Source organism: Glycine soja, chromosome 19 (genome assembly GCF_004193775.1).
Source record: "Glycine soja cultivar W05 chromosome 19, ASM419377v2, whole genome shotgun sequence".
Lineage (NCBI taxonomy): Eukaryota > Viridiplantae > Streptophyta > Magnoliopsida > Fabales > Fabaceae > Glycine > Glycine soja.
Window position 1 is genome coordinate 43,995,729 of NC_041020.1, and position 27,212 is coordinate 44,022,940.

The 27,212-nt window shown below is 31.5% G+C and overlaps 1 protein-coding gene and 1 pseudogene across 1 annotated transcript; both read left to right on the plus strand.

Moving 5' to 3' along the window:
• Positions 1–10,972: 10,972 nt before the first annotated feature.
• LOC114400124 lies at positions 10,973–17,740 on the plus strand (annotated as a pseudogene).
• LOC114400125 (ethylene-insensitive protein 2-like) lies at positions 16,926–17,855 on the plus strand. Its single transcript, XM_028362412.1, has 2 exons — positions 16,926–17,038; positions 17,202–17,855. The coding sequence occupies exons 1-2, from the start codon at positions 16,970–16,972 to the stop codon at positions 17,565–17,567; spliced, it is 435 nt and encodes a 144-aa protein (XP_028218213.1). The 5' UTR covers positions 16,926–16,969; the 3' UTR covers positions 17,568–17,855.
• Positions 17,856–27,212: the final 9,357 nt, after the last annotated feature.

Genomic DNA, 27,212 nt, shown 5'->3' on the forward strand with positions numbered 1-27,212 from the left:
GTACTTATATTTGATTAATTGATTCTTACAAATCGAAAAAAGACTTGGATAATCTCACATAATAAGGACTATATTTTGGACAAAACTTACTGACCAGATCCCAGTTCTAATTTCATTCTGAAAATTCTCAGTAAAACAACAGATTGGAAAAACTGGATGGGAGTGCCAAAAGTAGGGCAACTTTTGGAAACCAAATACGCCGCAGAAATATAGAGCTGAATGGACTTACTAAAGGCAAAGACTAGACAAAAGCAGCAATATAGAGCTGTAAAGTGTCTTGAAAACCGGTGTCACAAAATCGTGCACATCATAAATAGTCAGGATTAGGAAGGTGCAAATAGTAAAGCAGGGAACAAGTTCATGAATCTGATAAGCTTACAGAGTGTGTATGTATGAGAATGCGAACGAACGTGTTACTATGAATTTTTTTTTTTTCTGAAACGAGAGAGACTGTCATGCACAACCGTCTAGTCCTACTACTTAACTACATTCGTTTTCCAATGCATCATTTTTGCTTATCTTTTTTTTTTCTTTCCCCCATAACCCTCTGGCTCTGCTCTCGACAGAGTATGGTGAAAAAACGTATAAATTATGCAATGCAAAGAGACCCGTTTGTTTCCTTCTTCATACTGTTCTTTGCTGAACTACCGCACCAATTCATTTGTTCTTCAAGTTTTAAAATGAACAAATAAGTAGTAGCCCTGTTTAAAAATGGGTTTAAATGTTTTTTAACATGGTTTAAGAGAAAAACAGTACGATGTATGCTCAACATATTGAACTTTTGCTTTGATATATGGTCGGTGGTTTCCGTATCATGCGACAATTAAAATTAATAACAAAAAAGAACAAGGGTATATTACGATTTTATAAAACACAAGCATTTGTCCAACGTATCATAAATGTGATATATTTTTATATTTATTATTGGGGATTATAATTATTAGAATTGAATTAAAATGTGATTTTATAATAAGAAAATCTAAGTCAGTTGATTGAATATGCATATAAAACATTTTAAATTCTAGTACCTATTTTTTATTCTTATTAATAAAAAAATATATATGCTTTTATATTATTATTCAATTTAGATTAACATGTAAGTATGTCCTAAAAAAAATGGATATGTATGATAAAATTGTTATCTTTTATAATAATTACTTAAAAAATTATTTATAGAAATTTTTAATTAATTGAAAGTATAAAAATACTTATATTATGTGAAAATTATACTCTTCCAATTATGCATTTTATTTTTTAGAATGCATTTTTCTGTCAAAGAAATCAATTTTCACTTTATTACTTTGTAATTAGCCTTATATTGCCCCATATATTTTTTCATAAATTATAAATCTTTCACTTAAATTATAATTTTTAAAAATAAGCAAATATTTTGATCTTTATCATGCTAATCTTCTATTTATAAAAAGGGTATTAAGTATAAGAAGCTAGTCATTTATTAATAATTAGAAGTTTATTTTCCGTTAATTGTTAATTCAAATATCAAATAAGTTAAATGAACTCAATCTAATATGATATTAAGCTGTCCGAAAACAGATTGTGTTTGATTAAAGTTATTGATTTTTTCCGTTATCATCTCTTTTAGTCTTTATTATTAAGTAATGAAATTAAATAATAATGTATCATAATAGTCACATTGATAATCTAATAACTTATCACATTATCAAAAAATTGAGATAGTTAAATGGATCAATTCATTCCATTAGACCAAACCTAACAAATGGATTGGGTTGAATCAAGTTAAATTCGTTTATTTTACTTTTTAAAGCCTAATTGTTATATAAGTTAAAAAAAAAAAATCAGACCAAGATAAGCCTGATTGAATTTTGATCGAGTTCATCCTGGCCGAATGAATCTATCATACCGATCATTTGTCCAATTGAACCAACATTTTTTGGTCCAAATTGATCTGTCCAGCTCAATAAATTTGACTTATTTTATCATTTTTATCAAGAAATTTGATGTGTAATCACATAATTTTTTATTATAAAATATAACTTTAATCCCTCGTATATTCAAATTAGTTAATAACTTGGTGCTAATTGACGAGAGACTAAAAGAAAAACAACATCTCTTTCGATGAGTATCTTATCTTCATTGGATTGAGATCCTCTGTAGTTACATTTTCAATTCTTTCAAGTACATTTATTTTTGTATTAAATTGAAGCAAGAAATTTCCTCATATAACGTCAGATTAGAACCGCACCCCATGCAGTTTAATATAATCTTCATTCGAGTTTCAAGTGATTTTGTTTTAAAAAAATGTAAAAAATTACATAATTTTGTAAAGCTTGTAATGATGCATAATGATGAGCGTTGAATGGGACAGGGAGCAGCAAGGAAGTTAATGCTGGGTCAGATTCAGACTCATTGAATGCCTGTGCCGTGACAATGTGGTGCCCTCTGGCCATCAAAAACTCTGTTTGGTGACACGCATAATCACTACTGGGGAGAGTCTTTGTGCTTCTGCCTATGATCATTAATCTTTTTGTTTAATTTGTACCAATAACGTTACATAACTAAACGCAACAGAGAAAGCAATTACATGTAGGGATCTTTTTGTTTTGGTCACCACAAACAATATGCGACGTTTCCTCGTTCCCACCCACGCTGTTATGCCTACTTACATTTTCACAACTTTCCTCTTCTTTGCCATCTTTGATTAAGGGGTGGGTATTAGGGTTCATTCAAGTTTAGGTGAAATTTAAATTTAATTTGAATTATGTTAATTAATTTGGATTGTGTTGAATTTAAAAAAAAAAATATATATATATATATAGTAATTTAAATCGAAACAATTTGATCATATTTTAATGAGTTTATATCATATTACTCAATTATTTTATACTATATCAATGATCATTAAATTTTTTTAACTCAAATTTTTCTCTTCAATTTAGATTTGAATTGATGGAGTCACATTCATTGAATTCATCCAGAGCCAAGGAGTTGGTTTCTGTCATCGAAATATCACCAATATGTCATGATATTTTCTTTGCCTTTATTTTGATGCATGTTCTCGCAAAGGTGGAGCTGATCAAGCTGAGGGAAGGACCCTCTCTTCTGCAGTTCTGCCGGTCCTGTCCCAATATAAGGCAAGAATTTAGGCTCCAAAAGTACTCTTTATTGAAATTACCAACAAAAACGATGGCTCTTGTTTAATTTGTTAGTGCTTTTTGACCTTGTTCCTAACCAATAAGCAGGGCCGTTAAGTTTCAAAGTGAGGCAAAAACTGGCTGGGAACGTGATGGGATGTGGGTAATGTTTTTCCAAAAGTAGTCTGTGTTGATTCTCAGTCTCACTTTTGGAGCGTAATTACTGAAGTTGTTCATTGTTGTGATGTGAAAAGCAGGTTTCATGTGGCTGAATGATAGAAAGGGTAGTTAAGGTTACATTTCAAGCTTTATTTTGTCTACTACTACTCTATTTCATCGACCAAAAGGACAATTTACCTTTTATTCTATACCTTTTTTACTTTCAGTTTCCCGCCTCATGTTGTTGTGTGTGTATTTGGTTAATTGCATTTGCATGCGTATAACTCGAACCAAAAGTATGCATTCATCCTAGTAACTATGCACAGTGAGACTGTTGACCATTTAAATTAAACTAGCTTATCTGTTGTTAACTTTTTCTTAATGATAATTTTAGTCTCTCAATTATAGCTAATAATAATGTGATTATGATCTTTCAATAATTTCTTTGGTGAATTTAATCTCTTTATATTTTTAGTTGTCATATTTAAGCCTTTTCATCACTTTCCTTTAACTTAAAACAATTCTAAATTCTTAGTTTTTTACTCAAAATCTTCACAAATTTAATAGATTAAATCATTTAAAATTATCTTTTAATCAAAACTCACTAACCAAAGTATCAAATTTTACATAAATAATAATTCTCTATCTTTTCTTCTCTTCAAACTCTAATATTACATCCTATTAAATCTTTCTAATTTTATTAATGTTTCACTAAATATTTAATTTATAAAATTATCTCATATCTCAAATATAACATAAATAACTTCAACTATTTGAATAGAAATCAGATTTTGATATATTCTAATATTATCCAATCTACTTCAATCGTGAAATAAGATAATATATATTCTTATCCAATGCTTTGTATTTTATCCTATCTTATCGTGTCCACTAAATGATCCCTTATGTACAGTATAAATTTACAAATGTATCATTTATTTTTCATTTTATAATTTAAATTAAAAGATAGACATAGTCGGTACAATAATCCAAATAATAAAACATATATGAAAATGATATAACTACCAAAACTGTCATATTCTAACTAAAATTGTCGCCAGAAACCTCTCCCTCATGTCATAGGCATTCTAATTTTCAAACAGATCAAAGATAACGCGTTTTTTTTATGTTGGAAGTGACATATTAAGGGACAACAATATAGAATGATAGTAATATATATAATATATAAGCGCTTTCTTACACGGTAAGGAAGACATAATCCTGGACAAACTTTTATAGAAGCTTCACCTTTAGACTATATGGATTTGAATATTTTTTTCATGGGAATTGTCTTTGCCCTTCCCTAGCTAAATGCTTAAAGACAGGATTAACTTGTCAAGCAACATCTACTTTCCTTGAATATAAGGTGAAAAAATTGGTCGGGAAACGACTGGGTTTCGTTACACATGCTTTATCCTTAAACTGCTGCGACAATTTGAAAAAATCGCTTCGTGCCGAAAGTTTACTGAAATTTTAAAAATAAGGTCAATTCCATCTTTTTTTAGAGAAGATCCTTAAATATAATAGCGGTCGTTTTCTGTCCCCTCACGGCTTAATGTTCAATTCACGATTCATATGCGTTTTGGCACCGCTGTCACTCAATGTTCTCTTGCTAAAGCATTCAAATTGATTTTACTTCATGTCAAATGTGATTTTAGTAATATTTGGTTACTATTAGGTCAAATTAATTTTGTTTTCCGTAATGTTTGGTTATATTATTAAGTAAAATTAATTTTGTGTTCAAAATTTGATTGACTAAGAAGTAATTTTTATGTTAATTCGATTTTCACTAAATTTTTCATCAAACTCACTTTCAAAGTAAAAATATCCAAACATAATGTAAATTACTTTACTTTAAAATCAATTTTAATCAAATTAATTTATAAATATTTATTGTGAAATATTAACTTGGACGCTTAGAATATAAGAATCCCTATCGTGACTGAGGGGTACCTAAATTGAAAGTTGTAAGTTTAGGTTATACATTATTAACTAATTAAAGCTTCTTATGCAAGGGGAATTATTTCCTTTTTGACATTGAAAATTGAATAAATACATAGTGAACATGTTAATTTCTAGACCTTCATTTATAGTTTATAATATAATATTATCCGCACCCAAGTATATACAATAAATAAATGTAGAGATAGGATAGAAGATGGATGAAATTTAAAAAAAAAAAAAATCTGATGTTGTTGATCGATCAAATTAAAAGCAGGGCTACCCGATATGATGATGAATGTGATAATGTATGTACCATAAGGCTGTCTCAAATCCCAAGAGTTTCCTGAAAAATATTTGGACAAAGATAAGGGGTGTGAAAGTTGTTTGGCAAGGAGTGATTGGCATGTTCTAGCAGCGAAGGAAATGGCTTACGGTGGGAGAAAACGACAAATCCTGCTAAAATGCATGTTCATTCATTGGTTTGACATTCGGGTCCACACACCATGGCCCATATCTCTTATGCCATAGTAGTAAAGAGTGAGCAATAAACCCTATCTAAACTTGATCAATCATTCTCCATTCGATGGGGTCGTTACACGTGTCATCCTACTAGGACACACCTATACGCGTCCCTATCCCCCTAGCTATGCCTCTGCCATGGTGACCTCATTCATTTCTGCTACAATCATAATTCATGATTTCTCATCTCTTGCATGGAATTGCAGGCTGCAGCAGGGTGCCATCTTCCAATTACCTGCATGAAAGTGAAGGTTACAGTACTGTTTCTTTTAGTTTAGGACAATCTAGGTAAGATTGTAATTTGTTGTGTTGGGTGTTTTGTAACTTTTGTTTATTATTTATAGTTGTTTGATTTACTAATATATAGTATTAATTACTAACAGTTCTTACAAATGAGACAAGTTTATTGTATTTGTTACCATTAAATAATTACCACATCTAGGTTTGGAGTGGAAATTAGTGATTTTTACTCATTAGTCATGAGTAAAAGATCCAAAGCCTGATTTCAAGGAGTGTGACCTGTGTGAGTGAAGTGAGAACATAAACTGGATTGCATTGTTTTTTGGAGCCACCATTGGTCAATTTAGCTACTTGATAAATTTCAAAGGGTATTATACAACTAGAAACAATAGGCTTTTTCTAGCTGATTTTGGTGTCGACAAAAGGCATAGCATTAGATTAAATGATAAAGTTTGAATAGCCTATCCAGATAATACAAGGACATAAATGCATGTATTCTAAAGTTTCTTTTTTTCAAAGATGAGTACACATAGAGACTTATTTTCTTGAAGATAAATTGTAAGGGGAATTGGTTGATTTGGTCCCTAAGACTCTAACTTCTTCTATTCTTCATTGGAAAAAGTGTGAGCATTTAATGATATCAATAGCTTATCTTTTGAATGATATGGAACAACCACCCCCCTTTGTTTGTGTTGCAACTTCTCTGTTTCAAACTGAAATACGCAAGAAGCTTCTTTAAATTCTGGAAAGTTTGGGACGGGGGCACCCTTCCTATTTCTATTTAACAAATTAACAACTTTTCGAAAGAAAGAAAAAACATGATTATGAAAAGTATTCACAAGTGATTACTTTATTTCTTTTCCCTTTTTTTTCTATTTTAAATTTCCCGATAAGAAAGGCAATTTTGAATCGGCTCTAGTCAAACAAAGTACTCCAAAGGCAACGAGCAATGATATCTAATCAATTGGGTAGCATGTGCTTTTGATTGCTTTATTAAGAGGACATTTGAAAAGTGTGGCACATTCCCTGCATACCCACATTTTTGGGTCGGAAACTATATACATGACCTACCACAAACTCAAATTCTCAGTTATTTAATCATGTTCCTTGTATTCTTTACCACACATGCATGCTGTCTTTTTACTAAATTGTCATGGAAAAATTGTGGGAAATTTTTAAGGTTTAGTCCCATTTATTTTATTTTTTGTAAAGTTTTGAACTAGCTATCTTGTCCTACGGCATGAGATACATATAAACTCGTTTGTCAATATGTTCAAAGTCGCAATGATTGTTTTAAAAGTTGACATGAAAACCACATAGTAATACTACTACTTGTTGTGTAATAAAAGCCGTGCAAATTGAGAGAATAAATATATTTAAATAAATGCACAATGAAAAGCTCAGCCCATAATTGTATAAATTATAATGCGAGTATTTTGCGGTCCACATGACTAATTAATTATCCCTCTAACACTCACAAAACTTTGTTACAAAAATTTTGCGGTCCCTGCAGAGTGCAGATATTTATTACAAACAATTCAGTCAAGTAGAACGCCCTAATTATATAAATTATAGGGAAATGCTAAATAACGATATACTCTAAACTTATTCAAATAATTGCTCTCCACCATTCCACATTACTACTTAGCTTCTTACACAATGTGAACCAAAGAAGAAGAAACGAAATATATATCATTCCGGAAGAAAAGACAAAAGCAGAATTGAAGGTGCATTTGAACATGGAGTGCAGTTGATATGGCAACCTTAAAGACTATTTGTCACCTATTTTTGAGACAACGTGATACTTAGACTGCATTTCGGCACCACTAAAGCTGCTTCTCGGAACTTTCTTTGTTTTCTCCTTTTTCCTAATTTTCTCTGTAACATGTTTGATATTTCAGCCAATAATTTTTCTAGATTTTTAACCTACCTTAAACTAATTGGCAAGCTCAGTATTGGTGTAAGGAGGCTGAGGACGAGGAATCAAACAGGTTTTTGTGTGAAGTGAATTAATGAAAACGCTTATTTTATGGTTGCACTAGTCGATATGAAACTATTGGTACAATAAAATGTGTAGTATATTACTATGAAAGCAAGCATGGAAGTATTATAATGTCAAAGCATTATCCATGCTAGACATGATAGTAAATGAATGAGTTTGTTGCCACATCGATTAGCGGAATGAAAGATTATGGTGTTTGAGTTAATATGTAATTCTGATTGGCTTAGCTTGCAAGACAGATTTCCAAAGGTATATGATATATTAGTTAGGGAGTCAACTGTCTTGGATGTACTAGTGTCTTACATGCATGCACTCTCTAATCATTACGTATAATCAAATTATATTCAAAACATATATATGACCGTGGCAACTCTAATATGCTTAAATCTGCAAAACATATATACTCGTAGGAACTTGGATTCATTTTGTAACGCTGAATTGAATAACTATAAATTAATAATACCAATTATATAATTAATTAATAGAAGAAATGGAGTGATGAGAAGAACAGCATATCAGATGCAAAATTTGACAGTTAAATAATAATAAGATTTAAAGTCATTTGATTTTCAAACTAATGTGTACAAATGAGCATCTATTAGAAGAGATCAATCATTTAAATAGATTTTTATATGTTGAGAAAATAGTCCCTCATTATAAATTGTAGATATTTGAAAACACACACACAAAAAAAAAAAAACAAAGATGATTTAATTTCTTTGCCGATCATAAATGATACTTGCATATGTAACTATTTGTTTTTGTGTAGTGCATGTGTGAAATCAACTAACAATGATATATAATTTTATTATTATGTTACATTACTTATCACTTTCTCTTTTTCTTTTCGTTTACTCATATTATATATATATATATATATGATATGGTGAATATATAAATTAAATGATCACTTCTGTATCACATTGGAGTAGTTTTTTTTATATAAAAAAAAAAGGTTTGTAATATCCCCTACAGAGGCAAGGCAACTTGGTTGGAGAATCTTTGGTTGAACTTGTGGTGATGTCGGTCAAAAGAATATGCTCATGATTCCCATGCCTGTGGACTGTGGTGAGTCCATTTTATTTCTTGGCCGCCCAAACTTCCCGTCTCAACAACTACTATTGAAACCCACATCAGCCATTTATAAGATTTTCGTCATTTTACAACTTTCATTAATATATCGCAGACTCATTATCATTACTTCATATTGCCACCGATTCCTTTCTATCATTCTCTTTTTCCCACTTTTATTAAGAAAAAAAAATCAATAATGAAAAAAAACCTATGTAAGTAAAATTTTTCCCTTTTGGATCTGTCGAATATGATGTGTTGCAAAACATTATGAACTGGAGGTAATAAGAAATAACTCAAGTAACCAAGTTTAGTGTTTACAAAGTCCCGCTAAGTAATGCATTTACTAAGTCAGGGCATAGACCCATTAAAAATATTAAAAATAATACGTATAAAAAATGAATTGTTTTAATGGTTTCTGTAACAAAATTATGACAATTAGATAAAAATGTATTTATGTTTTCCCCCCTAAAGCATTTATGAAAGTGGAGTGGAGGGTGGCGCCACTGATACCATATTTTTTTTTCTTCTCTTTTTCAAAGCCCAATTATTGATGCAATTAGACTTTTCAAAATGGAATGGAATGGAAAGCAGCAGCAAACAAAAATGGAAATATGAAGGAAGGTGCATGATAGGTTCATAAGCATTATATTTGGGATACACTTGCGTTATACTTAAACAAGGCTTTTACTCTTTACACACTCCCATTTTATAAATACACTACTTTTTTTATGTAAAATTATTTAAACACCTTTTTTTTTTCTTTTCCTTTTTCAAACGTCACTCTTCCTTGTCTCGTTACACTGGACTCCTTCCTTGATTTCATCGTACTCCCTCACCTATGGTTTCATCACACTCCTCCCCTCTCATTTCTCTTATGAAACTTTCTCCAAAAACACGTCATTTTTACCATAGAATCGCACAACAGAAATCATGAATCTGCTCAACGATTAACAAAAAGAAAAACAATTCCAATTAAAAGTTACCACATTATGCTAACTTCCTCCCCACCTTAAATTTAAAAAAATTGACACTTGCAATCCTCATCATCATCGCAACACGTCAATTCTTTTTCCTACAAGCGTGGATGACTCCCCACAATGAGTACCGCATGTCGTGGTAGAAAAAACAGGAGGAAAGTTGAGAAGAGAGTGGCAAATGAAGGAAAGAGAAGAAGCAGAGAAGGTAAACACTACTTCAGAACCCTAACTGTACGGTCATCATCATCGTCCTTGAATTCCGTGCTAAATGTTCCTTCCTTCTGCATCAGATCCACGCCAACGTTTTCATTGCCTCTGTCTGTTATCTCTTACTACTTGAACTTTTCCACTGAGTGAGGTTTCAGGCTTTTACCTCTCTAACTCTTTCTTCTGGTGCATTTCGGAGCTGAGTTCTGTTTCGCGACTTGTGTTATGCTTTTCTTTTGGGGGGGAAATTTTCATGTGGATTTGCTTGCTTAGGTGCTATTTGTTACCGCTTTCAAGTGTTGATAGTAATGAAGAAAGTGAATAAAAATGTTCTGTTATTTTCTTGTTCTGTTTTTACTTTTAACTTTGCTCTTATTGTTGTTACATTGGTCAATTTGATGATGCAGGATTTGAGAAGTTCGAGTGGGAAGTGATGATGATGGATGCATTTGGGAACCCTTTTTGAAATTGAAAATCGCCGGAGCTGTTTATGAATTTTGGCCTCAAATTGGATTGATTTTCAGTCATGTTGAGGAGATTAATGGAATTGTTAATAGTGGTGTTGTGAAAAGATTTTGTGATGGTATACGGGTTGACTTGATCGAAAACCTCGGTCTTGTTAATATCTGATGATCATAGCTGATGGTTGAATACTTTTTGCAAGTTGCAAGTGCTTTTGGCAGCTTAGTATATATATTTGCAGTAATGGAATTGTCTATGGCTCATTGAGTTTTAGCTACTTCATAGCCTTATTGTTGCTAGTAAGATATCAAAGAGTAAAATGGAAGCAGAGACATTGAGTCCTAACCATCCTCCTAGCTTTCTTTGTCAGTCGCTTCCTGCTGTTGTACCTATGCTTCTGATTTCAACAGTATATGTTGACCCTGGAAAGTGGGTAGCAACTGTTGAAGATGGTGCACGGTTTGGGTTTGATCTGATGGCTGTCATGCTTATTTTCAATTTTGCTGCTATCTTCTGTCAGTACATATCTGCAAGGATTGGTGCAATTACTGGAAAAAGTCTAGCTCAGGTATTTTGTCTTGCACCTCAGGGATTTATAAATTATACTGTTGTTGAGGTAGTAAGATTGCAATATTTGAAAAGCTTCTGCACTCTGAGCTGCTTTTTATCCCCCCTCAGAAAAAAAAAACTGTTCTATTTGAGTTTCAAATAATTTGCTAGTTTTGTTGTCTTTTTAATGTAGCACCCTGCCATTCACTCCCTATTAAATAACTCGTTGCACAGTAGGAAGACTATTAAGAAGAAATCACTTATCAAGAGGATATGAACCCAGAAGAAAATTATTAAACAATCTTTTACCTTCTTTTGCTCAAAATTCATCTACCAAAAAATCAAAATTCACTCAATAAAAAATTCATAATTTGCGTGTTTTTCTTATAGACTAACATTACTTTCTTTTTCCAAAGATTTGCAGTGATGAGTATGATACATGGACATGCATGCTCCTTGGAGTTCAAACAGAACTTTCTGTGATAATGTTAACATGGTAGTACGCTTGATTAACCTTCAAAGATTTAGCTGGCTCTTCAAAGATTTTCACAGGATTTAATCTTATTTTTGGGTGGGACTTGTTCACTTGTGTCTTTTTAGCTGCTACTAGTGTTGTTTTTCATATTCTTCTCTCAGTTTTTCTTGTAAGTATCATCATTTACTTATTCATAAATCTCTGTTGAACAACACTATACTTATCAAATTGCTTTTGTCTAGGACATTGAGAAGGCAAAAATCCTAGGACAGTTTGTTGCAGGTTTTGTATTTCTTTCGTTTATACTTGGACTGCTTATCAATCAACCAGAAGTTCCATTTTCCATGAATGGAATACCAGGGGAGGGTGCATTTGTGCTAATGAGTCTTCCAGGAGCAAATCTTGTACCTCACAACTTTTACCTTCATTCCTCTATTGTACAGGTATTATTTCGTCTTGTTTTTAATTTTCCTCTATGCATATACAATGAAATGTCTGAATCCTTCGGAAACTGCAAAGAACATATGCTTAATGTGTCTGTGGATATATTTGCTCCTCATGTTTTGTGTGTTCATAAAGGAGAAACTTGCCTCTTGCAATATGGTAGTAGCTTGCATGGGCAGTTGCCTTGCTGCTGGACTGCTGGAGGTTTACTAACTTTGATAAATCTTATGTTCAAGTTGACAAGCACTTTGAGCAACGCTGACCTTTAATTTCCTCTTTATTATAGAATGATAAACTTATCGTTATTCATTATTCTTACTTGATTTTGTATACTTGTGTCCAAAACCTTGTATTGTGAGTGGTTTTTTGACCATGTCTCTCTACTGTTACATCATCAGATGGTTGCTTTATCTAGTGAAGTCATGAAAATATTATATAATCAATTTTTGAACACTTGCTAATTTGAAAGATAGAAACCAAAATGTGATTTGAGTTCTCTTGCCTCAAAAGCTCTACAGTCTACAAGTAAATTGATGTATGGTTTCCTTAATTAACTATGTTTTAAGTTCCTGCAGTTTAATGTTATTCTTGCTAGCACCCTTATGAAGGGAAATGAGGGCATTTATACTAGTTCTTTGAATTGGTAATATGATAATACTTTCTTGGAAGTTGGCTCAATGGGGTTGCATTGGGGTATTTGTTTCCATGATGCAGGCATTGTTTTAAAAAGGGATATTATGCACAAAATAAAATTAGCATTCTTTATTACTAGATGTTGTTGGGAGAAATGTATCATTTACCAATATGCTAGTAATGGTTTTGGAGTAGTACCTGTTAGTGTTACCTATTTCTAGATAGCTAGGCCAAGTCCAATTCTAACAGAAGGTTTAGTAACTGATAGTTTCTCTTAAGGATGTTCATTGGTAGTTATATTCTTGCATTGTAATGAACCTACTACATTGTAATGGCACACTTTAAATGGAAAGGTAAAGGTGTATTACAAATTCTCAAAGTGATATTCTTTTACTGATATTGTTTATTCATGTATACAAAATCTATGTGTAGTTCCTCAGTAAGTTTCTTATAAGTTTAAGCTATACAATTGCTTCCTGATAAAAGTAGAGCTTTCTTAATGTTGTATTTATGATTTTAGGTTTGTCTCTGATCAATCATCACTTCCCATACAAACCTTTCATCATTTGTGCACCTAGGTGAAAATGATTGTACATCATGTTCTATGTCAAATTGGGTGCAACTTTGAGTTCTTGCCAATTTGATTTTTTTTCCAGCGGCATCAGGGATTGACAAGCATTTCTAATATGTCAAAATGGGGTGCAACTTTGAGTTCTTGCCAATTTGATTTTTTTTCCCAGTGGCATCAGGGATTGACAAGCATTTTTAAGAATGCTTTGTGTCATAACCATTTTTTGACCATATTATGTGTTTCCAGTGGTCTTTATTTTGTAAATAATATTTTTTTTATCAGCAAACATAATATATATATTAATAAATAAATTGAGTACCAAAGGTACTAAAGTACAACTATGTAATTGCCCTTACTCTGGTTCCAATACAGACTAAATGGAGTCTGGTTAGGAACCATAGCCAGGCCATACCCTGATGTTAAACTCTACTATTAATCTATGGTTATATCCTCTAGTGATACACAAACCCTTCTCTTAGGTTAGTAGACCATTGATTAAAATGAATTACAAAGTCCTTCTCCAGATTCCTAAGCCATGTCCACATGAGGAAAGCTGCCTCTTCCATCATTTTGTTGATGTCGAAGGAGTCATTGGAGAAGATTATGTCATTCCTTTTCTTCCAAATAGTCCAAGTGACAGCCAACCACCAGCATTTCCATCTATTAGTCCTTAGTCCATCAGCCACTATAGATCCATGTTGGAGGAAATGTTGTCTTGGATCTTGCGGAAAAACTCCCACATTGTTCACCCAAGACAAGGATTCCCACCACATAGGGATGATTTTAGTGCAATGAAAGAACAAGTGTCCCGCTTCCTCCTCCGCGCTTCTGCAAAATGGGCAGATCCTATCATCGATCTCTACTTGTCTCCTGTGAAGATTTGTTTTAGTTGGCAACCTGTCTCTAAGTAGCCTCCTAGCAAACACTGCAAATTTGGTTGGAACCTTCATCTTCCACAGCTCCTCAAAATCCCTATCCTGTGTCCCATCTGTTGCTCCCCCCATCATCATCCTGTAAGCACTTTTCGCCGTATATTGCCCACTTGAATCTGGTGTCCACACCCAGTCATCTCTTCTTTGTATCTGGATAGCCTTACTTTCTACATGTTGTAAGAAATTTACAGCCATTGGTATCTCATTGTCAAACAATGGCCTCCTCCACAAAAAGTTCCACTCCCACTCTTCTTCCCTATATCCTCCCATCTGCTGGATAATTTGGTTTTGTTGGCACGATATTAGGTACAGTCTGGGATATTTTGCTGCCAATGATTCCTCTCCATCTACCCACTTATCTTCCCAAAATTTGATTCTATCTCCACAGCCAAGCCTCCACTCTATGCTATTACTCAGCTCCATCCCCTGTTGTGAGTTTTGAACGACCATCTTTAGATCCCTCCACCAAATGGACTCATGATTGTCTCGATGTGCTTCATCCAATCCCCTCCAACCTCCATATTTAGACTCCAGAACCCTAGCCCACAATTGTCCTTCATGCTGAAATAGATTCCACCTCCATTTGCCTAGCAGGGCGATGTTGAAGGTATCGATGTCCTTGATTCCCAGACTCCCTTTCTCTTTTGGGAGACATACTGTCTCCCATTTGACCCAAGCAATCTTGTTTTGATCTGTGCCGCCTCCCCATAGGAATCTTCTTTGTATAGACACTAGCTTCTCCACCACTTTCTTAGGAATCTTGGAAAAAGATAAAAAGTAAATAGGCAACGAAGTTAAGACGGACTGAATAAGAGTCACTCTCCCCCCAAATGAAAGGTGTCTTTGTGTCCATTTATTTAGAGCTCTCTCACACTTTTCAAGAATAGGATTCCACATGTGAAACCGTCTAAGGTTTTCCCCTATAGATATGCCTGGATAAACAAACGGGATGGACAACAAGCTACAATTCAAACAACTGGCTGCTTCCCTCTTCCACCTATCTGACATTCCAAATGCACCAAAACAACTTTTTGCAAAGATAATTTTAAGGCCAGAAACCATCTCAAAAGTCCGCAGAATTGCCTTGATAGCCTTAACATTCTCCATCGAACCCTCTCCAAAAAAAATGGTGTCATCCGCATATTGGAGGATGTTAATATCCACATTATTTGAGCCCACTCGGAATCCCTTGAATAAGTTTTGTTTCTCAGCCTCTCTCATCAATCCATTCAACGCCTCAGCAACAATATTAAAGAGAAAGGGTGCTAACGGGTCCATTTATTTGATAAATAATATGCTGATGACCGCCTCAGCAAACGAGTTCTACAGTACAGGTCCTGTGCTGCTTACTTTTCAGGATGCATTATCACCAATGGTACAGGTCTCCTTTTCCTTTATAATTGATTTACATCAGAATACTTACAACACCCTATTTGTCATTCATGATCTGAAGTCTGAAAATATATAATAATCCTAGGATTCTTATGCAGGTCTTACGTAGCCCAATAGCTCTGCTTGGGTTTTTGCTCATTTTGTTTCTTGCAAATCAAACCACAACATTAACTTTGAGTTTAGGCAGAGAAGTAGTAGTGCATGGTTTCTTAAAATTGGATATTCCAGGTTGGCTTCATTTTGCTACAATTAGAGTGATTGCTGTTTTGCCTGTCCTTTATTGTGTCCGGAGTTCAGGAGCTGAAGGGATGTATCAGCTACTATTATCCACGCAAGTTTTGGTAGCTCTGCAACTTCCATCTTTTGTGGTCCCCCTTTTTCGAGTTGCTACATCTAGATCAATAATGGGTGTACACAAGATTTCTCAGTTTCTGGAACTTTTGGCATTGATGATATTCGTTGGTATGCTTGGCTTGAATATTTTCGTGGTGGTAGAAATGATATTCGGCAATAGTGATTGGGCAAGTGATTTGGGATGGAATGTGGGGAGTGGTGTGTCTGTCTCATTTAGTTCTTCTTACTGCTTCTTTTACATCGTTATGTTTGATGGTTTGGTTAGCCGCTACACCTTTAAGATCTGCCAGTGTCCAATTAGATGCTCAGACATGGAACTGGGATATGCCAGAGACTCTGCCAAATCCTCCAGTTGTTGGTGAAGAATCGTATTTAACTGAAACAATGTGTCATGAAGATGTATCTAAGCATGTGGAGGAACACACACCAGTTGTAGCAAAAAGCTGGGACTACTCAGATGTTATCACTTCCAAGTTTTCATCCTGATCTACCTGAATCTTTAATGGAACCTGAACCCCATGTGAACCCCATGTGAATACTGTAAGGGATACTCATTCTATTACATCGACTTCCACATCAGAGTTAGAGGCAGTATCAACTGTAGTTAATGAGATTTCTGATTCTTGTTTGGAAGACACCAAAACTATAACAATGGAAACAAATGCTGAAAGGGATGACGATGATGGTGATTCATGGGAAGCTGAAGAACCTTCCAGAGTGGTATTAGCCAGTGTCCCATCTTCAACATCAGATGGCCCCGCATCATTCAGCTGCTCTTGTAATTTACATTTAAAAAGTGGATGAATAGGCATTGAAGTGCTGGCCCTTTCTTGTCTCCAAAAAGGGAATCATTTAGTTTATATTTATACACTTCTATTTTAAGTGGTATTATACTAATTGTTTGCTGCCCAAAAAATGTGGTATGCATCTGTTGTTGATAAATCACATGGAGAAGTTGCTCCAATGTGTTAAGCATTCATCCCTCCTCAATGTAGATCCTAATCTTTGCAGACAATATAATATGTGTGTTTGTTGCATGCTCTTCTAACAATTCTCCCACTAGCTCACAACACTCTTCATTTCTGTCTTTTCCTGCCACTATAGTTTTCTCCAGTACATTGGCATTTATATATTTTATTTTTCTTTATGAGCAGGGCATCATTGATCCAGCTTTCCTCAAGCCTCATAGTCCCTTGGATCCATGCTTCTGCCTTCAAGTTCAGCGAAAGTTAAGCCCCCATCTTTCAAATGGGATGCTACCCCCAACTACAAAACCAGGCCAGGGCAAATACACAACTGCATCAACGTTGCTTGAACTTATCAAGGAAGTCAAGCTTGCGATCTCTGGCAGGAAAGGACGTACTGGAACTGCCGCAGGTGATGTGGCTTTCCCTAAGGGGAAGGAAAATTTTGCGTCTGTTCTCAAACGGTACAAGCAGAGGTTATCTAACAAGCCCATTGGCACTAATGGAGGAACAGGTTCACGTAAGATCCCCACATTAGCACCATACAACCAATAGCATTTTGCGTTAACAAAATCAGCGTTAATTGGGCTGTTTTGTAATTTATTTTCATTAGCAGCTCATACTGTCAAAGAATGTTGTCTCCGTGTATCATATTCCATTCCCTGCTGACATTGTAGCAAATTTTATCCACGTAGGGCAAGATGCAATATGTTATACTTTTTTGTTAGTTTTTGGTTAATAATCTAGCCTCAGCATAGAAGGCAAGGAAATCGATGTAGTAATGTTTTGAAATAATTATTACATCAAGTGAAGTTTAAACAATAGTGACAATAACGTTTACTACGAGATTCTTAACATTAAATAAAATATAATTCAGGCTATGTGAAGGTGACCACCTAATATCATTATACGTTTAATTTCAACAATCTGCGTGTAGCGCGGAAAAGAAAGCAAGTTTGTGTAAATTACTCAATCTTCTATGCCTCATGTTGCATGAATGATGAAAAATGACTTTTGATGCAAATTAGAGTCGAGCTGCCTTAAATGTTAATCAATGGTCATCCAAATTCCAAAGCGAAACCATGTTCAGTGTATCAACGATCAAGGATGCATTATTATTTCGGACAAGATGTGCATTAAAACCATGAGAGAGATTGAATTTATACGTTTCAACGTGTCCAACCATGTTGTGACACGTGGCATACGTTTCACAACCAAACCGTGTTACTTGTTACTAGTTTCTATCTTATGGCTGTTCCACAAGTTTCATTCAAATAATCAGATCGCATCTATTCTTCCCTTCAATCTTTCTTCCAAAATTAAATATTCTTTCCTAATCATTAAGTGGCAACGCCCAATCCAATCTCTCTTCAGTTTCTGTGTTGCAGACGGTGCTTCCTTCACTAACATCATCAGTAACAGGTACGCAATTAGCAATTTCTTAATTCAATTTCTTTCTTCCGATTCATCACCTTTTCAATTTGTTATTTCCCCCCTTCTAAGGTGTCCCCAGCAATCTATATACTCAAAACAATGAGTGAAATTCCAAAAAACTATAATCATATCTATAATATGTTAATTATCAACTTATTTGTACTCAGTAATTTTTTTTATTTTTGATTTTTGGTATAAAATTCATCTATGGGTCAATCAATCCTGTTTCAGTTAAGTGCAGTTTTTTTTTTCTATTTCTCTAGTTTGGAAAATTAAATTGGAAATCACGAATATTAGAAGCTATAAATATGTACCTATGCTATGTATTTGGTTGTTGTGGCTTTATGTTCTGAGGAATGAAGATGGCATGTCGTAGGTATTATAAATAAAGATAAAGACAAGAAAAAGTAAAGTTGAGAAATGGGGTTCGTGATGGTTATATCGTTGCCCTTAATATTGTTCATCTTGATCCTGGCTTTGGCATGTTACCTGTTGGGCCGGGCCAAGGGTCGACGACAACAGCCACAACAATATGGGCCTCCCGCTCCTCCACCACAGGCCCAACCCAGATAGCCATTTGTCATTACTGTTAGTTCCTCTGGGGTTTGTGTTTGTTCATCATCAACACTCAACAGTACTGTGCACCCACTTTGGATTGTAGTTTGAAAACTGTTGTGTAATTATAATTATAAACATATACACAGTTTTTTTTTTTTTGGTAAAATGACTATCTACATAATAGTTGATGAAAAACTAGTGTGATAGAATCTTACTATTCTTGACTTAATCTTGAATAAAATGTTAGAGCATTGAAATTTATTTCCCCATTAGTGGGTATGTTTGGTGATTCAGATTATGCCTTGAGAAAAAAATTGTATCAGTAGTGGTTGGTGCTTACTATTATGAACATCTTCACCTATTAGTTACAATGAATTTGTAGATGGTCGAGCTGCCAATGAATTTGTAGATGGTCGAGCTGCCAATGAACTCCTAAACCAAAGCAAATAACTTGATTTCTATGTTCTCTCTTCATCAATTTGTTAAAGTAGATTGATTATATATATATATATATATATATATATATATATATTGCTAAAGTAGATTTTGTCACATATCCAAAGATGCGAGGCAGTAGTAACCATGGATTATTAATATTAGAAGAATAGTAACCATTTAAGAATGTTATTAATATTAGAACAATAATCACCAATTAACAACGGTATTAGCCTACTACACACAACTAGCCAAAACACTAGCTTAAACATATTTAAAATCTGGTTTATCTATATCAGAATACTGGTTTAACCATACTAAAATAACACTACTACAAAAAGCAGTTTTAACATCGATTTTGTATAAAACTGATGTTAAGTTAAACGCGGTGGCATATTTGTAAATAAAGTATTCTTCTTAAAATCGGTTTTTCAAAAAACCGATGTTAATGCATACACGTTAACATTGGTTTTTTAAAAATCGATGTTAACATCGGTTTTTCAAAAATCGATGTTAACGTATAATATGTTAACATTGGTTTTTCAAAAAACCAATGTTAATGCATACACGTTAACATCGGATTTATAAAAACCGATGTTAACATCATAGTTAACATCGGTTTTTCAAAAACTGATGTTAACGTATGATATGTTAATATCGGTTTTCTAAAAAATCGATGTTAATGCATACACGTTAACATCGGTTTCTAAAAAACCGATGTTAACGTATGATATGTTAACATCGGTTTTTCAAAAAACCGATGTTAACGTATCATACGTTAACATTGGTTTTCCAAAAAACTGATGTTAATATAAACTTTTTTTTAATTATTTATATATTTTTAAAAAAATCATATATTGTGTTATTAATTATATTTTAATTAAAAAATATAATAATTAAGAAACAATTATAAATTCAAAAGATAAACATTTAAAAATTAAACTACATTTTTAGAATGAATTTCGTAATTTTAATTTTATTATTATTTAATCAACAAAATTTGACCAAACTTCGTCATATTTTTTATCATTTGATTAAGTAAAATTTTTTCTTCACTGCTTAAATGACCAACATACAAATGGAGGTGAAATTTAATATTTTGGTTATTACCAAATGCATTGTGTTAAGAGTAAATAGTGGATGCTACTAAAAAAGAGTAAATAGTGTATGTTAATAATTTAATTTTTTACACTAATATTTAATAATAAATTATTATGTACAATTTTTTTCTCATGTTAGTTATCCTAAAAATTGTAGTAATAATAAATTTTAACTAATGAATGATATAAAAAAATTAAATGGTTTCTTTATAGAAATTAAAATCTTGCGTAACTTTTTTTTTGTTAAAGATCGGTCTACCGCAAATGTCCAAATGTAGTATGTGACTACTACCCAAGTAAGTGTAGGGTCGGATTGATTAATTTTTTTTATTCGTAAAAATTAAACATAAAAATATATAATAACTATTCAATCAAGAAAATACAAAAAAAAAAAAATTGTTTAGTCAGATCTCTTTGACCGATAAAATAATTTATTTCAATGGACATATTTCAAAATAAATATAAAATCATTGTTATTTATAAAAAATTCTAAAAATTAATTTAAGATATGATTCTTGCATAATGCTAAATACATGCCGTTAAAAAGATACATATTTTAAAAAATGTGATTATATCCCATGAAAATTAATCAACATTATAATGATTTGCTCAAAAAGATCCAAATTTTTAAAATTATATTGAGCTTTATAGAGTCAAAAACTTTAATTATGATGATTATTTAAAATAGAAAAAATTTGCAATTTATTATATAAAAAATAATTGTTAATAATTAAAATGTAGTATGCCTTGTATTTAATAATTTTTTTAAAAATAATCTTATATTTTTAAGAACAGATGAGGAAGTATATCATAAAGAATAGAAAAATTATTGATAAATACCTAATATGCTAACAATACCTACTGAGAGAGAAAGAAAAGTAAAAAAAAAGTATAAATGTTATAGGTAATGAGATTTGAGATATGAAGAAATAAATAAGAGATATTGATTAGATATATAAAAAAAAACATAAGTATCCATGTATTCCTGATTTTTTTTAATTTTTATTTGAAAACTTTGATTATAGAAAAATAAATCAAATATTAAGTTGTATATCGATAAATTGTTGGTCCAAATAGTAGTGAGTTAAAGTAAGATTTTGGATTTGGATCTTGTAAATGAAAAAAAAAACATTGTTGGTCCAAATTTCTTTGACTTTATTATGAAATCTGATTTGTTTAGAAGTCGTTGGGCCGGTGACTTTTTAGTTTTCTTTTTTTTTTTAATATGTTTGAAATAGAGGTCGTAGAATATGTAGGGATTTCTTCCATTTTTGAAATAAGTATTATTAAAATAAAAAATTATTTAATTTATTTAATATGATTATTTTAATATTAACGATAAAATATTTATTTCGGTTTGTCATGACATTAATGTAAATAAGGATCCTTTTATTATTAATATTACATTAACTTTCGGTTTGTCCAATTACAGACCAATCATTCAACATTGCCCACTATCACAGTTCACAGCTATTTTTTCTACTTGGCTTCGGAGAGTATTCCACTAACTGAGAATTTTTTGGTACACAAAGCTACAATATTCATTCCTTCTTCTAATTTCAACCATAAAAAGAGAATTTTTATCATTATTTTTATAATTCTTTCTTTTATCAGAAAAAAATTATGGTTAATTCAAATTTCAATCAAACAATAATTAAGTCTAATTAATAATTATTTCTATTAAAAATTAAACTCGAATAATACTCAAATATTTTCATCTTGACTTTAATATATTAATTACTTAAATACAAAGAAAAAGAAACTAGAAACATTATAATAAAATTATTTTCGACAAACTTTTTCATAAATACAAAATTTCAAATATACTTAAATGTGAATATCAAACATTGTACAAAGTGTATTTAAAGGGGCATATTTTATAATAATAAACTTGCCACCCTTGGTATATTTTCTTAATTATTGATGGATGGTCATCCACTTTAATGGTAAAATTATGAAGTAAATTATTGGAAGAATTTTGTACAGTTTTCATATCTTGTAATAATGCAATAAAGACTATACGTAATGAAGAGCAGCTACTTCAAGGTTTTCAAACAGCACCGTGGATCATGATGTTATAATAACATGCCTCCTAATATTATTATAATATCATGCCTCCTAATATTTCAAACAGCACCGTGAACGGAAAATATAGAGTAACATTTAATAGCACAGCTTTTTCTAAAACCCTTTTATATTTAATTCCTTGTGCATGCACTGCAGAACAAAAGAGTCTCCCTCGTTGCAGAAGCTTAAGAACTCACTCACTCACTCTCCCTCGTCGTCGCTCACTCAGTCTCCCTCGCTCGCCGCTCACTCATTCTCCCTCGCTCACTCCAGGTACTATAATGCCTCTTTCTCTTCCTTCCATCACATACTTCCAGCAGATTAACTCTTCTCCATGGGCTAAGGTTTAGTTTCATTTTGTTATTGTAAACTTTTAAGTTAATAACTCTATTTGCATCGAGAAGTTCTCTGATTTTCCACAACTTGAAAGAATTTTTTAGGCCTCTTTTACTTGCAACTGCGATCTCATTGCTGCTGCAGTTTCAGCCGCGATCTCAGTCCCGGGAGTGTCACTGGTAATCATCTTAACACTGTAAGCATAAAATACTTTGGATTTGCTGCTGCATTGTATTTCCTTCAAACAATGTAAGCCATACTACAATGATGGCCCAACAAACTTGTTTAGTACCCATGAAATGATGCGAATATATAATTTAAATTTACACACTGCAAGTTGGGGGAAAGAGATGGAGAGAGAGGTGTTTGTAAGAGGTGGCTTAGGATCAGAGTTTTTATAGAGAAAAATATGCAAAAAACTGGTTAAGTTGATGGTTGGAAAGTTGTTTTAATTTGCTTCCAAAAGGAACCAAGAAGCATGAACAATTGCTTTTTGATTTGGGTGTTTCATTTTTTTTTTAATGAGATAGTTGGTTTTATAAAAACCGATGTTAACTGTTAATAGTAACACATTCGTTAACATCGGTTTTTTTAAAAAATCGATGTTAACTGTCAATAGTAACACAATCATTAACATCAGTTTTTTTTCAGAAAAACCGATGTTAACTGTCAACAGTAATACATTCGTTAACATCGGTTTTTTTTGTAAAAATCGATGTTAACTTTCAACATTAATATACATTTTCTGGGTGTAATTCATATTAGCAACATCGGTTATTTATATAACCGATGTTGATAATTTTACGTTAACATCGGTTTTTCAAAAACAGATGTTAACGATAATATTATCAACGTCGATACTTTCAATATCGGTTCAAAAACCAATGTTAAAAGTCATAAATAATCGATGTAGAAAACATATTTTCTAATAGTGTAACCAACCAACAACTAAACAACGGCAAAATGACAATAGCAAAATAAACAGTAGCCAAATAATAGAAGCAGAATAAAATGAAAAAAGTTTCATGGATACTCCATGCTACTGACTCCAAGAGAGCAAGAGACAGAAGAGAGAAAAATGTATGATATGGAACAATTAATGAGTAATTAATTCAAGTAATACATGGTTGATTTCTAGTATGATATGGAATTTAAGTTTAGTATATGGATAAACTTCCTTGAGAAAGATAGTGAACTGATCTCACCACTACACTTACATGTTTTTCATTCAAATAAATTGTCTCTCGTGATTTTAAACAACAAAAAAATCCATTAAATTTCACACCCACAAGGATAATTATTAACTTCAAGTGTATAGCATGTTTTTTTTAAAGGAAGTGTATAGCATGTTAACACTATCGTAAAAGGGTTTTGATTACGGTTATCTTAAGGAGAATGAAAAATTGAAAAGAAAAAAAATCATTAAAAAAATATAACATTTAATATTATTAATATATTTCTACTGTAATTCTTATAAAACTCTTTGTTTATTAATTTTTAATCCTAAAGTAATAGTTAGTATGACAAATTTAAATTTAATAAATCTAAATCTCTATGCAGTATAATCTTAATCATTAAATGAAATAATATTTCTTACATTTCAAAATAATAAATATATCTATTTTTATTTTTTATTAATCACTTAGAGTTACTCCTCTTAATTTTTAATATATATTGTCAAATTTCCATCAGGAAAGAAGTATTATGAGTTTTTCATGCATAAACTTTTGCCCTTTTTCGACTAAGGGTAGAGAGAAATGAATGGAACTATCCCTCAGTCGACGGTTTCTTCCTTCGACGATATTACTCACAAAACCTGCTAATTATATATTTTGTTTTTCTCATTATTGAAAATTTCCAAACACTTAGCATTGTATTTCTGTGTTTTATATTTATTTTTCGGACGGGACCACATGCCTCCAAAATAGTTTCTGCCTTTAATAATAGGAAATGACCTTGGTCCATGCTTTTGGGTCAACAAAGTTCAGCTCTTCAGCAGTGGGTTTCTTTCTTAAAACATTACAAGCATACAAAAATAGATAGCATCCAACTAGTTCAAGTGGTATAATATATGAATTCTTTGAGGGAAGATTTTGAATTTCAACTTTGTGTGTAGAAAAAAATTATATTAATAGAACTAATAGCACAATGTTATAAATGTTTCTGATTTAAACAGGACATATAAATATTTCTGATTTAAATTTTATTAGACCAATATTATATTAAAAAGGACAATTATAATACATGATATTCCTTTCTTCATTTGGTGACTTAAGTCTTTGTGGAAGTTAGTTAAGAACTTGCGATGAAGAAATTAAAAAGCTGAGCTTTATGGAAAGCTATGGACGGAAAATAATGGTTAGTGGATAATGGATTGGAACAAGACTAAATTAAGAAAGACTTTCTCTCTTTGGTTGAGCGTGAGACACATGCAATGTGCATCAACTCTAAAGCTTTTTTTTTTTTTTACAAAAAGAAACTTATATCATTCCAATTATAATATTAAAATCAACATAAGACGATAAATACTCAAAAATTTAATTTGATGATTAACATAAAATCTAGACATTATTATAAAAGCAAATTGATTGGCTTATCTCCTGACAAAACCAACACATTGTTTTCACATATAGTAAGAAAAATTCCATAAACTGTCACAATAGAACCAATAAACTCTAAAGTTTAAAATACATACTTTTGCATTAAATGGAAAATTTTGCCTTAAAGATATAGATCAACATGGATCATGGAAGTGGAACCAAACACATACTACAATAAGTATCTAAATATTCATAGAATACTGGAATCTTTTTTTAAAATTTGAGTAAAACTTAAAAGTAAATTAAAAATATTTAAGAGAAAAAATGAGGATTATCAAAATGCATAACTAATCAAAATATACTTTAAAAACATAAATGATAATAAAAACTTCAAAGTTATAATTGAAAAGATATATGTAAATAATTAAAAATTTAAAAAAGTGTGTTAACATGTTTGGTAATCTAGGACTACATTAATCACTCATTCTTTAAAATATCTCCCACGAAAAATTGATAAAAATAAGTAATTATTTTAAAAAAAAAAAAACTAAACACCTTTATTCTTCAAATAAGAGTACTCTAATTAAGGATGATAGTTAAACAATTAACAAATAAAAGTTTTTTGGTAATGCATTTATAATAGTAAATATTTGATTTTTTGTTGTTGTACAATAGCAACAACGTGATTTAGACATAGAATTTTGTAGAAACTATCCAAATCTCAAAGCTTGGGGACAGGTTGATATTTAAATAACATACCTTTTGATGATTTTTTTTTTATTTAAACCTAGGTTTTATTATTTTATATTTTTTGTTAATCGTCTTAATATACTATAAAATAAGTACTAAATAAACATAAATATATTTACTATCGCAAAAATAATATTTTCTTCATTTAAAAAAATATAAAATTGTAAAAATATCTTAAAAAAGATTTAACTTCATTTTTCTATTTGTTTATTCCTTGAACATTATCCTTACAATAGCAATTAGTAAAATTAATTTAGAAAAATACTAACAATATACTTTCTAACACACTTTTAGAATTATCTGCATTGATATACTTCACTTTTGTTTTATTGTATTAATCATTTCAAAAAAAAGTTATCATATATTAAGGAGATAATGGAATTGATTAAAAGTTTATTTCTTTTATTTATATGACTTTATTATTATTATAATAATTTTATTTATAATGAGTATGTAAAGTATTTAAGAGTTAAACATGATTAATAATGATATAATTAAATATAATACAGTTTAATTTTTGTTAAACAAAGAGTACAATATTTCGATTGAATCCTTATTAACAAACAGTTTAATTTTTGTTAAACAAAGAGTACAGTTTAATACACTTAACATTTTTTTTGTCTATAGTAAATAATTTTTTACATAGTGATATTTGTTGGATTGAATACTTATTTTAATATTTCGATTCTTTTTATAAGAAATAATTTTTAATCTAAAATACACTAAAATTTAATTCTTAACAAAAAGGCCAGAAGTAGTGCTATTTATTTTTATGGAGAATAAAAAATTATAGGTATATATCCTAAAACAATATGTTAGAAATTTTGGGATGGACAATATATTTGATTATTAAGAATCAAAATAAATATATGAATCCATAGCTAATAATCACATTAATTAATGATGAAGACTTGAAACAATCAAAGTCATAAACAAAAGAGTTGATGATTCTTTATTAGTTTATTCTTCAATGACATTTT

What these genes read in the sequence shown, in the direction of transcription:
- LOC114400125 (XM_028362412.1), top strand. Translation starts at nt 16,970, where the DNA reads ATGCATCTGTTGTTGATAAATCACATGGAGAAGTTGCTCCAATGTGTT. An exon ending in AGCATTCATCCCTCCTCAAT is followed by an intron (nt 17,039 to 17,201) that starts GTAGATCCTAAT and finishes CTTTATGAGCAG; the next exon opens with GGCATCATTGATCCAGCTTT.